The sequence below is a fragment of the Magallana gigas genome, chromosome 9 (genome assembly GCF_963853765.1).
Source record: "Magallana gigas chromosome 9, xbMagGiga1.1, whole genome shotgun sequence".
Classification (NCBI taxonomy): domain Eukaryota; kingdom Metazoa; phylum Mollusca; class Bivalvia; order Ostreida; family Ostreidae; genus Magallana; species Magallana gigas.
The window spans coordinates 2,079,880-2,093,740 of record NC_088861.1 but is presented as its reverse complement, the minus strand read 5'-3'; the positions used below and the strand labels follow the sequence as shown (position 1 = coordinate 2,093,740).

The following is a 13,861-nucleotide window of genomic DNA, read 5'->3' as shown; positions in this document are numbered from 1 at the left end:
TTTTTCCTTAAACAGCAGGATGTTAAAATCTACAATAGCTGTTCCATACGTACAGGGTTTTTTTTTCATTTACATCAAGAGCAAAATTATAAAATTCTACAAATATCAGAGGATAGATGTTAATGTGATGATAAATAGTTTTTGTGAAGCACTTAAGGAATAAGGAACCATTCTTTGAGTATTATGAAGTGATAATTATGCCCTTCGGTCTTCATTGGATTTGATCACGCCTCAACCGAAATTATCACCTCATAATATTCAAAGAATGATTCATTATTACTTATATTTATATAATTTTAAACCATCGTACGATTAAATATTTAAATATAAATCAGCAAACCCCACTGGCGTCTCAATTTGGCGTCATTTGAAGTATAGGTTATATAGTACAAAATCGATACGTAGTGTTATCACAGGCAAAGACACTGGAAAATGTAAATATAATACTAGTAATACTGTGGAATCATTAAAATCCATGGGGGCCAATCGTGGATTGCTTCAATTTTACAGGTTCATGGGGACGTAATTTCGTGTATTCTCTGATATTCACAAAAGGTAATATGACTTTACGGTCCTAATTTATTTATTCGTGGAGGATGTTAATTCGTGGGTGAGAGGTACCCACGAATTCCACGAAAATTGATCCACCACGAAATCTTATGATTTCACAGTATAATGTAATATTATTTGTACTTTAATCTTGTAATATTAAAACAGCTAAATGCTGTCGAAATAGGGAGGAGCCATTTCAGCGTCATAATCTACTAGTATTTAATTCCTTCTATAATAGCCTTTAGGAAAACACAATCTTGTTTAATCGTTTTAATATAACTAAGTATCACAATATATCATCTATACAAGCAAAATCCGTTCAAAACAATTATACTAATATTAAGTTATTTTCCTTTATATATCAAAATCTTTGCAAACCCCATCCCACTGTTTGAAGTTATTTAAAGTTTCTTTTGTAGAATTTATCCAAGATTCGCATCAAATTTAACCATAACATGAAAAAATGTGATCCTGCATAATGGGATCTACAGTTCAGTTCGTGTTAAAAAAGTTGCAATTTACGACGCACAAAATATTGCACTAGTTTTGGGTTGATTAACCCTATTTCCACACAACTTCTGTGAAAAATAAACTAACATTAAATTATTCGGGCACTTTACTTGTTATATCATCACTTAATTTGCTTGCCTCAGATTTTCTCTTAAACCCGCAAACCGACCTGTAGCTCCATCCAAATTTATTCAGAGCGGGAGCTACAGACCTGCAGGTACTCTTAAATATGACATGTGATAATGTAATTATATGCAGCATGAATCCATACTACTTTTTTCGAAATTATGAGAATGCACATCAACTTCAGGGGCTTATTACATAGATTTTGTTTAAATTATGATAATTAAATTGCACTCAAAATTGCATTTAAAGAAACATTAGAAACAAGATAATTCATTTTATTTTTAACATTTACATTAAAATACCGGTATTCGAATCCTCATATCATTTGTGATCGATTCTATATAAAAATTAACATTCGATGACCACATATGGTGACTAATTTTCTTCATATTTTACAGTTTCATTCACTTTGATTAGTTAAAAAAACCTATTAAAAATCATTTAGTTGTTGTTGTGTAGTCCCATTGCCATATTATAACAGAAGGTAAATATGTCAAAATATCATTTAATGCTTAATTGAGAACATATTGTAAATAAAGTAAATAACTGAGGATTTCCAATTAAACGTTGACATTTTTTAGGGAAAAAAACATTTTTAGAGAAACGCAAAGTGATTTCCATGGTAACTTAATCAAAAACTCAAAATATGATTTACTCATTGAATTTAAAATTTCAAAAATTCAAATCTTGATTTTTTTTAGCCACCTTTATGATTATGGATAAAGATGAGAACCGTTGCTATGGTAACAAGCTGAAAAAAGTAAGTGAAATATTTGAGGCAGTTTGTCATTGGTATAACTCAAACATAAAAAATAATTTATTTCTTTTGTTATTTTTTTTTATTGAGTTTTTCATTTTCACAACATATATACATTTCCCAAAGTTTTACATAAACTATATGAATAATCTGTTCCATTCCTCCATGAGTTTTTAATTTTTAATATCTATTGTTAACCTGGCAACATATGCCCCCAGCAACCACTGCTCAGAGTATATTTGCATTGGAGGTGTAATCCTCCACGAAATATTTTCTTGAGTTGGCCATACCCATATATAAATATTTTATTCTTCCATAGAAATAATGTTTGAACAATTTGTTTTCTTTAGGCTTCATAGATAATATGCATGTCGAAAAAAAAATTTTAATCCAGTTTTTGTAAAAAAAAAAAAAAAAAAAAAAAAAGGCAGCCAGAAAACAACAAGTTTTATCAGTATTTTCATATTTCTTAATCATTGTCGCATTTGAAAGATAGTATTTTACTTCTTATGTCATTTAAAATATAGACATTGACTTGCTAAGATATTTTTTGTTCATTTACTTGTACTGCCATCATACTGTCCAAAAACTGGTGTATTACAAAACGTAAATTATAGCTAAATATTCAAGGAAATATATTGTCTAGTCGCACAACTATATCTCCGATGCTTGGTCTTTGCTGGGCGTTTTTATTTAGACACTTCCTAACCAATATATCCAACTTGTCTTCAGTTTTTTTCAATACGCGTTGGTCAATAAATATTACATTTTCTATAAGTTTTCCATGATACAGCTCCCACAACATCAATCCAAAGGAGTAAATATCAGATGCTGTAGAGTGTGGATGCGAGAAGTCTCGAAGTTCCGGAGCTAGATACAGGAGAGTCCCTCTGCCACGAATTGTCTGAACACCGTCCGTGTGTTTAGAATGGCCTACGTCACAGATTACAACATTATCGTCATCATCGACCTTGGAAAGAAAAAATGAAACTAAGAAACCAAACTTTTCATCTACTGGGAGTTTGATCACGACAATTTTTATTCTTAGCTTGGTTTAAGTTTAATATGTTAGGCCGTCATTATAATATCACAGATCAAATACATCAAGATACTCATCTGACTTACCAAATAGTTTGAAAGTTTCACATCTCGGTGCATTACTCGGTGTTTATGGACAAAGCGCAGCCCTCGTGCGGCTGCTTTAGCATATTTTGCTTTCTTTCCGTCGGTTAACTTTTCATTTATAACGATCCATCGCAGGCTATGTTTGTATTTTTTCATGATGAGTTGTAAATAGTAGTGATTATTATCTACACGTCCCGCAGATCCCTCGTATTGAACAAAGTATCTATGATCTTCATCCGCCTTCTTCATTGACAAATGCCTAAAAAATAAATTATGTTAAATTAAAATGAATCTTTTCATGTTAAATATTGTGCTGCATATTTCTGTGTTAAATGCATAGTTATGGAACAAATTCAATTAGGTTTTTCCTGCTACTTTGGACTTCACTTGAACCCATTCCTAGGTACCCGTTAGTCATGGTTTGTAATTATTCATTTCCACTTTGTGAAAGGATGTTTATGCGATTGTTTATGTGATTTCTTGTTATCTTTTCCCAAGAAGATTTTTTTCAACACTACATCCTATTTCGTTACGTCTAAATTACATTTATATCCCTTGGTATGGGGGTTTCGTTTTGAATTAGAAAATACTTAAAATTTCTTTGTACTAGTTTTTGTCAAAATATTTGGGTTTATAGAGAAAGAAAACAGTCAACAAACAGTCAATGAACGATAGGTACATGTGACAGAAAAAAACCCAAACAACAAACATGTATATTGTTCACTAAGTTCTTTTGTTAAGATACTAGTATGTTCCATACTTTGAAAGTTTTATGCTTTTAGAAAACAGTATATTCTGTAGTAATCGATCATACCGTAGAATATATCTTTCCCGGAATATCGAAGAATCATATAGGATTGAGTTATTATCCATATCTTTCTCGCTCTCTCTCCCTGCAAAGTCTCTACTACTTCGACCTCTCAGTATGGTCTGGACCTCTTTCACCACAAAATATTCGTTCTTCCGAGATTTTATTTCTGCATCATATACAGGTTTACCGGAATGACTCTTTTCGTAGTATACTGTAATTTCTTCTTGTGAGAAGTCATGTTCCATGACTTGACCGACATATACGTCCCAGAGACGTCTTGCAATGTCATCGAATCTTTGCGACACGTCCGTTTTGTCGCTACGTGTTGTCAAAAGCTTGTTTTTCTTGTTTTGGTCGAGGATCTCCACAAGGTCGCGTCGTTGTCGGTTTACCTCTATCAGAATTTTGGTTAGTTTAGCTTTTATGTTTTCTTTTATTGTTGCCACAACCTTTTTTATCAGAGTTTCCTTGGAAATGACGTCATGTTCTTTGATAGATTTGACAAATTCAAAAATGGCAATCGCAGCTACACTCAACCCAATTGGCCATAGGAAAACCGCCATTAAAGAAACACTGAGCATTTTCAAAAATAGAGAGTCATTCTCAGTATTATCTTCGATTTTTTTTATTCCCCCATACAGGAGTGTGTTTTGAATGTTATCTCTGAGTTTTTCTATTACTATTTCAATTTCCTTATCACAAGCTTCCTGAAAGCTATTTAGCCCTCGTCCTATACGGTCGCCTAATAAAGAAACATCAGATATTGTCAGTTCTTTCAATGTTATTTCGTGGTCTAAATATCTGCGTATTCTATCTTCATATTGTTTTTGAATGTCTTCAATTTCCTGTATTGTACTGGAGTTGCTTGTAAGATCGTCATGAAAACGAATCAAGCCCTCGATGAGTTCTCGTGTTCTTGTATCAACGCGGGTGACGTCTTCTAAAGATTTCCACTTATTTCCAAATTTTAGGTAAGCAGAGGTGCATTCTAGTAATCCCATCAACCACCTACAATTGAGTCAACGTAACAATTTGAAATAAGGCTTTTCCGTTTAACCTTCTCAAAACTCATTTTGGGAATGTCTTCTTTTTCAAGGCCTTTTTAAACATGTAATATAGGGTGTCTCATTTTTACTTACTGCTTACTGTTATATTAAAAATTGGAAATATGGTATAATATATTATGGCATAAGACAGTTATTACATGCAGTGTTCCTCAAGTAGCAGACGTTCGGATTTCACAAGAAAATTTACCAGACCCTTCTGCAAATTCATCAGACTGGATCTATCTGGTGATTTGCTAATCTGGAAAAAGACATGAAAAGTTTTTTTTCCCTTTCACGAGGAGAGACATAGACAGGGTCAGAGAGAGAGAGAGAGAGAGAGAGAGAGAGAGAGAGAGAGAGAGAGAGATATTGGAATCTTTAATTATTAGCAACAGTGCCATCTATATGGATGAACTCTTTACATGAACATTCGGGACCCAATGAACATATGGAAAGGACATTGATTTTATAACACACGCTAATAAAATTGCTACATTCTGTCTGTTCTGGCAGTGCTCTTATTTAATATTTTTGAAAACACTATGCCAATCTCCGTAAGGGGTTTCAACTATGCAAAGAAAAAGACGGAGAGGGCTAAAATAGGCTGTGCCTGCTGCCCAATCCTATTCAATATATTATACTGAATAAAATAATGTTTAAAAAAAACGAAAAAGAGGGAAGTTGTTAGTTGTATTATAAAACTCACTTGCTCCATATCATCCAAAAAGAGAATTTGATTTCTCACCACCATTGGCCAACACATTTGAATTCTGTTAAGAACCTTTTCTGTCAGTTCCAATAGCTTTTCCTTGTCTTTCATTAGCTTTTGGGGACAATTTGTGCAAATAAATAATGCATTTTCCGGGTCTAAAGTAGTGTTTTCCAGCGCTATTGCATCTGCTATATCAGTCATTAGTTTCTGAAGCTAAAATGAAGTGTTATAGTGTGATATTAAAGGCTATATGCTATATTTGTCTCAGAAGAATAAAGATTTGTTTGTAATGTTGTGGGACAGAGCCCAATTTTCCAAACACGAATATCTCATTCATTGACTTAAAATCTAGCACCAACTTAAGCAAAGGTATTTATCAACATTAACATGAAAAATGGCACTGGTCTCTAGATCCATTTTGAAAATAATTACTCTCTCTCTCTCTCTCTCTCTCTCTCTCTCTCTCTCTCTCTCTCTCTCTCTCTCAATTCAATACCTGTGTTTTATATTAAGTACATTAGTTTGGACTGATACAAAATACAAGATTCGTGTATTTTCCTCTTATTGCCTGAACACTAAACATATCGTAAGATAAAGATTGCCAAACAGTATCTTTTGATCCAAGATTCCACTGCTCCAGTAGAAGTTCAAACCCGACAGGATGCAGTTAAAAGATGAAACCCTTAAAACTTTAATGATCAAAAAGTGCAAGATTAATCTTGTATAAGTCATTTAATTTAAACCTGATAGTGAACATGAACCTGTAGAAAAGTTAAACTGTGTATTATATGTGAAACATTTGCTAAAAATCTTTTTAGCTTTCTTTTTTAAAACTTATTGACAAATTTTTATAAAGAAGGCCTAATGGTAATGGTAATGTATTACTTTACTAAAATAATGGTAAAGTAATGCATTGTTTCAAGAAAATTAATTAAAATTCAATGCCCAAAGTAATGGCAATGTAATGCATTACTTTATAATGTAATTCGCCCCAAAGCCTGAATTATGTATGTTTTAACATACATGAACACATTGTCTCTAGTATATGATGACTTTTAAGAGGAAAAACCCCCCAAGCACCTTGATCTATGTACCATAGCCTATGTAGTGAAGGTACTCAGTAGTCAAACGACATTAAACGTTAGAAAAATCATCACAACGCAACTCAGATTTTTTAAGAAGAAACACAAAAAATTTTAATTGAGTAATGTTTGTATAGATATTGTTAACTTACTGTTGGTCCGTGTACTCCATGGTCCCTGTGTGCATCGATGACAAAGATGAACGTGTGGCACCTATCGGTGTATTTAATATAAGGTTGGAACAGTTCCTTGTGGTCAGGATCAACCCCGGGAAAATCCATGAATTTTATTGGCAGTTTCCCTTTCAACTAAATGTTAATCAATATTCTCAAGAGTTTGCGTTTCAACTGAATATTGGGAGTTTGACTTTTAACTTAATATTGGGAGTTTGCCTTTCAACTGAATATGGGGAGTTTGACTTTTAACTTAATATTGGGAGTTTGCCTTTCAACCGAATATTGGGAGTTTGACTTTTAACTTAATATTGGGAGTTTGCCTTTCAACTGAATATTGGGAATTTGACTTTTAACTTAATATTGGGAGTTTGCCTTTCAACTGAATATTGGGAGTTTGACTTTTAACTTAATATTGGGAGTTTGCCTTTCAACTGAATATTGAGATTTTGCCTTTCAACTGAATACTGGGAATTTGCATTTCAACTGAAATAGGGAGTTTGCCTTTCAACTTAACACTAGGGGTTTGTGTAGCGCCGTCGAGCGGTTACGGCATAATTAATTTATATAACTGTGATAAATCCTTCCTTTGAGTATAATTCCTGAGTGAAAAATCCAAGTTTTATTTTACAATTTATTTACATTATTTCCAAATTTAATATCGTCACAAAATAAATCCAAGAAGAAGCACTGACTATATCTATGACAACAACAACAATTCTAACTCTAACTCTCTCTGACCCTCGCACCCTTATATACACATAGGGTTACTCGTTAAGAGCAGCCGCCTTAATGAGGTCACATTATATAATAACTGTACATCGGTTGCTCTTCGGGAGCAACGGGTATATACATACACATAAACATGTGAAATAAAATGATGATATATGAAAACAATTAAACTGAATATAATTTATGGCGTTACATTTTCTTTTCAACTGTATATTGGGAGATTGTTTTTCAACTGAATATGTAAAAATTTTTGGAGTTTGCCTTTAAACTGAATATGTTAAAACCTTTTGGAGTTTGCCTTTCAACTGAATATGTAAAATTTTTTGGAGTTTGCTTTTCAACTGAATATGTTAGTCAATACTAATGGACGTTTTCGTATCAACTGAATGTAGATCAATATTATTGGGAGTTTTCCTTCATAAATAATGTTTCCTCTACACTGACTAAACATAGGTTTCATTAAACGCTTTTTTATCAGCTGAATGTCATTGTCAATATAATCGTGAGTTTTCCTCTTTTTAACAGAATATATTGGGTGTTTTCTTCTAAATTTCAATATTACTACTAGAGTTTTTTTTAAACTTAACATGAGATAGTCAATATTGTTATTAGTTTTCCTCTCAACTGAATGTTAGTCAATAATATTGATTTTTTTCTATTTTATTTGAATGTTAATCAATATTACTTTGTTAGTTATGATACATGTAAGTTATTTCAACTGAATGCATGTTTGTAAACATTATCGGAAGTTTTCCTTTCAATTGAAAGATAGTAAATAATTTTTGGGAATTTTATTTACGATCAGTTAAATGTTCGTCGATAAATGTACAGAATTTTTACAAATTCTGTTCTAATTTAAATTGCAAATACAATTTAAAATGAAATCAGATACCGCCTCCGTGTCTTTAGTAGTTATAAGACAGTTTAACTTACCATGCCGACCTCGTCTGACCCGTACTCTAGACTGCCACTGGGGGACCGTCCCTTAAGTAAAGGTAAATATTATTTTGTTTTGAAAAGTTTAATTTTTTTTGGAATAATCTGGTTTACCTGGCCCAGGATCATGAAGCTATGTTAGACTGAAGTAAAAATGTGTACAAATTATTGACGATTTATGATTACATTCAAACAAAACTCAAAAATATAACTACGTTTCAAGTGTCATGCACCGTCAATATTTTTGTAAAATTGAGAGTTGCTGTACTTGAAGGCTTATGAGTGTTGCAAAAATTCATAAAATTATTTTTAATGATTATTATTAGTAAGAGGGATGTCTCTTGTTGAAACTGACATGCAATATGTAGGCTCCATATGATATGTTAGGTACATGAGAATCAGAAGTAAAATGCGAAACCGCCGCTATGACTGTTGTGTTGACTTTACACAGTGAAATTGCTAGTGACAGACACGACACGAAAAGTAGGTGGATGGGACATTGTAAACTATACACTGGTAAGTTTCTGACATGTGATGGTGCAACGTGTACATGTACACGGTATGAAAGGTCAACCCTCTGCAGGGAATTAGCTGGGGGGGGGGTCTAAAAAGCTGAAAAATCATGAAAAATTAGCAAAACATGAAAGGGTCAAAATCTCATAAAATCCAGTATGTAGAAAATTTTACAGGTTTTGACTGGTAATTTTCATCAGAAATTGGTGACTGGCCCTATAAAAAGTTATTTAAAGGTATTTGTGCTCAATGGGGACTGAGGAAATTCTAGGTACAGAGTTCCGAAGACACACATCCCCTGGCTACAACGAATTGTACAAAATAAACTGTCCCGTGCCACCTAAGTACATAGATGATAAGTAATACGAATTCATTTTGTGTTCTCGGTATAACTGTTGTATCAATTTGCTGGTGTTACAGAAGGTGTCTTTCAGAATGATAGAATTAAATTTGAAAAATTTGTACCGTGTCTTTTGGTTCCGTTTGATGATAGCTCTGGAAAAAGAAGGGGGAACGTTTAATCTAAATTGTTATTTTGAAACGCAAGTACGAACACCTCGACCTCAGTTTAAATCCAAACCTTGAAAATATCGATCGGCCAAAAAATTCTGACTTTGATGACTGTATGAGAGTTGTCCATTTTGCTTTTAATACAGGTCTGTATACGCTTCCATTCATCTGAATCACTTTCTGGAGGTAAAAGAACTTTATCTGGAGCTTGAGTTTCGTAGTAGATTACTCCAACTCTGGAAAGAAAGTTTGTTTTTTTTATATCTAATTTTTTTTTACTTACTGCGATATACATCAATCATCTTGGAAACATTTCCCGCTCTGAATACATTTAAACGTTAACAGTTTAAGCGTGTATATCATTACTTAAGTAGACACTTGGAATTTTAAAAAATGCTTAACGAGTTTACGTTTGGCGTAAGTCCATTAAAGAAGAACTAAAGCTTTAAAGCATGCATGTTTTTTCTGGCCCGTTTCTTCTGAAATTATATTTTGGCTATACAGCTACAGACAACACCGAATCACGTCAGTCAATTTATCTGAGTATGAATATACAATGGTGGCAGTTTTCTATGCTAAATACTTGAGGACACGCATAGAACTTCACCTATGAAATGCTTAGCAAATACATGTAGGCAGGGTTGGCAAAAAAGCGGGAAATACTCATATTTCCCAGGACGGTGGGAAATACTGGTAATTCCCGGGAATTACTGGTATTTCCCGGGAAATACTGGGAAATAAAGTACAACTACATATTATAGTACCGGTACTTCATACTTAGACATTAGTCTTATTCAAATCTGTAGGGATGTAGACAATAGTACACCTTGTCAGCTTTTTGACATTTTATAATGTTCTTTGATTTTAACAAGTTTTGCCTGCCCAGTAATGCATTGGTTATCTTCTTATGAATACTCCAAACATGGTTTATTCATTGACAACATTGTTATTTTGTTTTTAAGACTAGTCAGGTATAGGTGAACCTATACAGTTATCATAAACATGATATCAAAAGTTCCATTTTCTAGTTATTTGGTGAATGTGAAAATGGTGCAAGAAAATTGTGAAAAGTAAAGTCTGATTGTGTCACTACCTCAGTATGCAACACACCTAAGAAGAAGCCAATCAGCCCCACTCATAGTATATATCTCCCCAAAACCGGAGCACAAAACTGTCAAGTGTCATTTATTATAACAACATGTGTGATTATTTAATTGTTACTTGTAACAATTACAGTAATTATAACAGTTTATTTTGTGCTTTGAATTATAAATCTGTAAAACAGAAAACTTGAAGTTCAAAAAGCTGGACTAAAATTTGTGATTTAGCAGCTATAGAAGTTTGTGGGAATAGGTGATTGGTGAATTTAAGATTCATAAACTGGCAGTGAAATGGGAAAGTAGGATAAATTGGTTTTTGATGCTTATTGTTAATATCTTTTATCATAAACATACGTTTTGCATTGGAACAAGTAAAGAAATAAAGATTATAAATTTGTATTTCCCAGTATTTCCCAGATTAGTGAAAAACAGTAGTATTGACCGGGACGGGAAATACCGGCATTTACCACCGGTAATTCCCAGCACTGGTATTTCCCGGCCAACCCTGCATGTAGGTGAAGTTCTATGCGTGTCCTCAAGTATTTAGCATAGAAAACTGCTAAGCATTTCAAAGTAAGACACACTTTGTTATATTATAAGAAGCAAAACAACCTCAGACTGTTTCTTTATGACAAGTGAGGTATGATAAAAGAGGCAAACAATTTTTTAAAATAAGTTATTTTAAAAGTTATGTCCAGTTAGAGGACAATTGTAAGTAATGGCAGTAGTCAAGATACAAAATGTCTATCAAAATATGTGACGTATTAAAGAAAACCGGTTCCTATGCCTGCCAGGCCCCTGTGAAATATTTTATGAACTGACAAATCATTTACCTGGAGGGGTTGTTGTGGACTTCACACAAGACGTTTGTACAGCTCCCGTGATCCGTGGGGAGGTAACTGTCTCCCATCAACAAGTTCATAAAGGTAGTCTTACCCACCGCTACTTCTCCTGTAATTATACCATTCTTAATTAAGATTATTGGTCGAAGAAAAAATTATAAAAAAGCTAAAGTAATCAATATTTATATTTTTGTCTGTCTGTCTGTCTGTCTGTCTGTCTGTCTCTCTCTCTCTCTCTCTCTCTCTGATACTTAATACTCAACTACTCCTGGGGATCTTAATTAGTTGGGATGGAAGAGCATGGGGTCCCACAGTCAAGCACTGTGGGTATTAGGGTTTTCTTTTAGAATTAAGGAGGGGCTAACCTGCTATATAAACTCGCAGTTCGCGGTTCCCTTCCTTGAGAGCCTCCATTCTTCTGTGGAGAACCTCTGTGAGGGAGACGGGGGTATCCTTCATCACGTGATACTGGAGGGTCAGTTTCTCCAACATGTCCAGGTCGCTCTCCTCGAGCGCCTCCTCGGCGTCCTTGTATAACTCATAGCAGGCCTTATAACTCTTATCCGAAAACATAGAATCAAGCGATGTCTGAAAATTTTTAAACGAATTTAAAAAAAGACTTTTTATAATACTAGTAATAGAATTTAAACATTGATAGTTATACACGCTGTCTTATCAATCAGAAGTTAATTCGAAATTGCCATCAAGAAAATGTTGGTGTACATAAGATATACTAGTAATTGCAATTCTCAAAAGTTAGATTAACCAGAGACATAAATTACAATATGCTATTTTATGTCTCTGAATTAATTAATACAATCGCATTGGAAAAATGGATGTCGTTACTATTAAAGCAATATGAGCTGCAATTTTCATGATGAATTTTTTTTTAACGAAAATGTTATTTTCTACAAAAATGACAAAAAATATCATGGTTTATAAGTTTCTATTCGCCAAATTTTTGTGAAAAAGGCCGTTAGGAAGCCTTAACTAGAGCAAAATTAAATTATTGTCGTCCTGTACAACAATTGATTTGCTATATGTTCCTTAGAAGAGAAATCTTTCCTCTGAAAAAAATTAATGATTTTTCTAACCTTATTTATCATAAAAGTTTAAGTTATATGCAGACTTATCATACTAGTAGGTTTTTGCAGCAAAATAAAATTCTAAAAATTGAAGCTCATATTGCTTTAACTTTACATATTTATATAAAATAAATATAAGCAAGAAAATGTTAATGTTATATCTACACCTAGCTGCAATAATGTAGCCCTCTCCGATTTTTTATATCTGATGTTTACTGGAGAGGGCTACAATTCCACAGGATCTCCGTAATGGTGCAAAATTAATTTTTTAATGCGGCTGACTTCGGTCTGAAAAGATCTATTTTATATTTGACTTCCTTTAGATAAAATGATTTTTTAATTCAGGTTGAACAATTTAACCGTATATAAACCAAAACCAGATAAAACACATCAGCATGTTTACCAGTCGTCTTTTTCAGCAGCCATGACAGTTCTCGCGTGATTTTATGGATGTACGCTTGGAGTTTTGATGGGCTTGATAACGTGAATGTCAGTGTAAATAATCGATCTTACCTCGTTATATCACTAAAACATCATTTAAGGAAATGGTATATAATGGAAAATTTATATTTACCGCGTTAATTATGTTTAAAATAGGGGAATTCCTATATTCAGTTCAAGATCCGCTCCTGAATTCTCATTGGCTGTCCAAAAATAAAACCGGTCAAGGTCGGTAAACATGGTGGACAAATTCAACTTTCGTTGTTGACATACACGAAAAATAACCGATATATGGACTATACTTGATATTTTTGGATTAATTTATGCCATAGACATCTACAACGTTTGAGTTCAGGTAAGAAATGCAAATGTTATTGTCATTTATAAACGATTTGAGACGAAATCGTTGCGGGAGTGAATCACTCCCGCACTTGCACCATTACGGAGATCCTATGGAGTTGTAGCCCTCTCCCAAAAAAAAAAAAAAAAAAAAAAATCGGGAGAGGGCTACATTATTGCAGCTAATCTACACCTCGCTATAGAATCACTTACTGACGGATCATCCTCACTGCTGGCCATATCACATGTATAATGTATACTCCAAAACCACGTCAAGACTGATGATGAAATTGACTAAATGATCTTTTTCCCATTAGACTGTTGGTATATACATGTCCATTACATTTGTAGTGCACGGTTTTACATACGAGATCAGATATACGTGTACATGTCCTTGTACAGATCGGGTCAGTCTAACCATTGTTATTTTCTATACTGTTATCAATGTATTCATGTATACACTGACTGT

At 33.4% G+C, this 13,861-nt stretch overlaps 1 protein-coding gene across 1 annotated transcript; it reads right to left on the bottom strand.

The window, feature by feature from the left end:
• Positions 1-2,371: 2,371 nt before the first annotated feature.
• Positions 2,372-13,842, bottom strand: LOC105347395 (uncharacterized). The gene is made up of 12 exons (XM_066071638.1): positions 13,606-13,842; positions 11,893-12,115; positions 11,519-11,636; positions 9,656-9,821; positions 9,541-9,570; positions 8,560-8,610; positions 6,874-7,029; positions 5,634-5,852; positions 5,086-5,186; positions 3,885-4,889; positions 3,071-3,329; positions 2,372-2,915 (listed from the first exon to the last, which is right to left on the bottom strand). The coding sequence occupies exons 1-12, from the start codon at positions 13,630-13,632 to the stop codon at positions 2,571-2,573; spliced, it is 2,700 nt and encodes an 899-aa protein (XP_065927710.1). The 5' UTR covers positions 13,633-13,842; the 3' UTR covers positions 2,372-2,570.
• Positions 13,843-13,861: the final 19 nt, after the last annotated feature.

What these genes read in the sequence shown, in the direction of transcription:
- LOC105347395 (XM_066071638.1), bottom strand. Translation starts at nt 13,632, where the DNA reads ATGGCCAGCAGTGAGGATGATCCGTCA. An exon ending in ACTGCGAGTTTATATAGCAG is followed by an intron (nt 11,637 to 11,892) that starts GTTAGCCCCTCC and finishes GTATAATTACAG; the next exon opens with GAGAAGTAGCGGTGGGTAAG. An exon ending in ATGGAGTACACGGACCAACA is followed by an intron (nt 5,853 to 6,873) that starts GTAAGTTAACAA and finishes ACTTCATTTTAG; the next exon opens with CTTCAGAAACTAATGACTGA.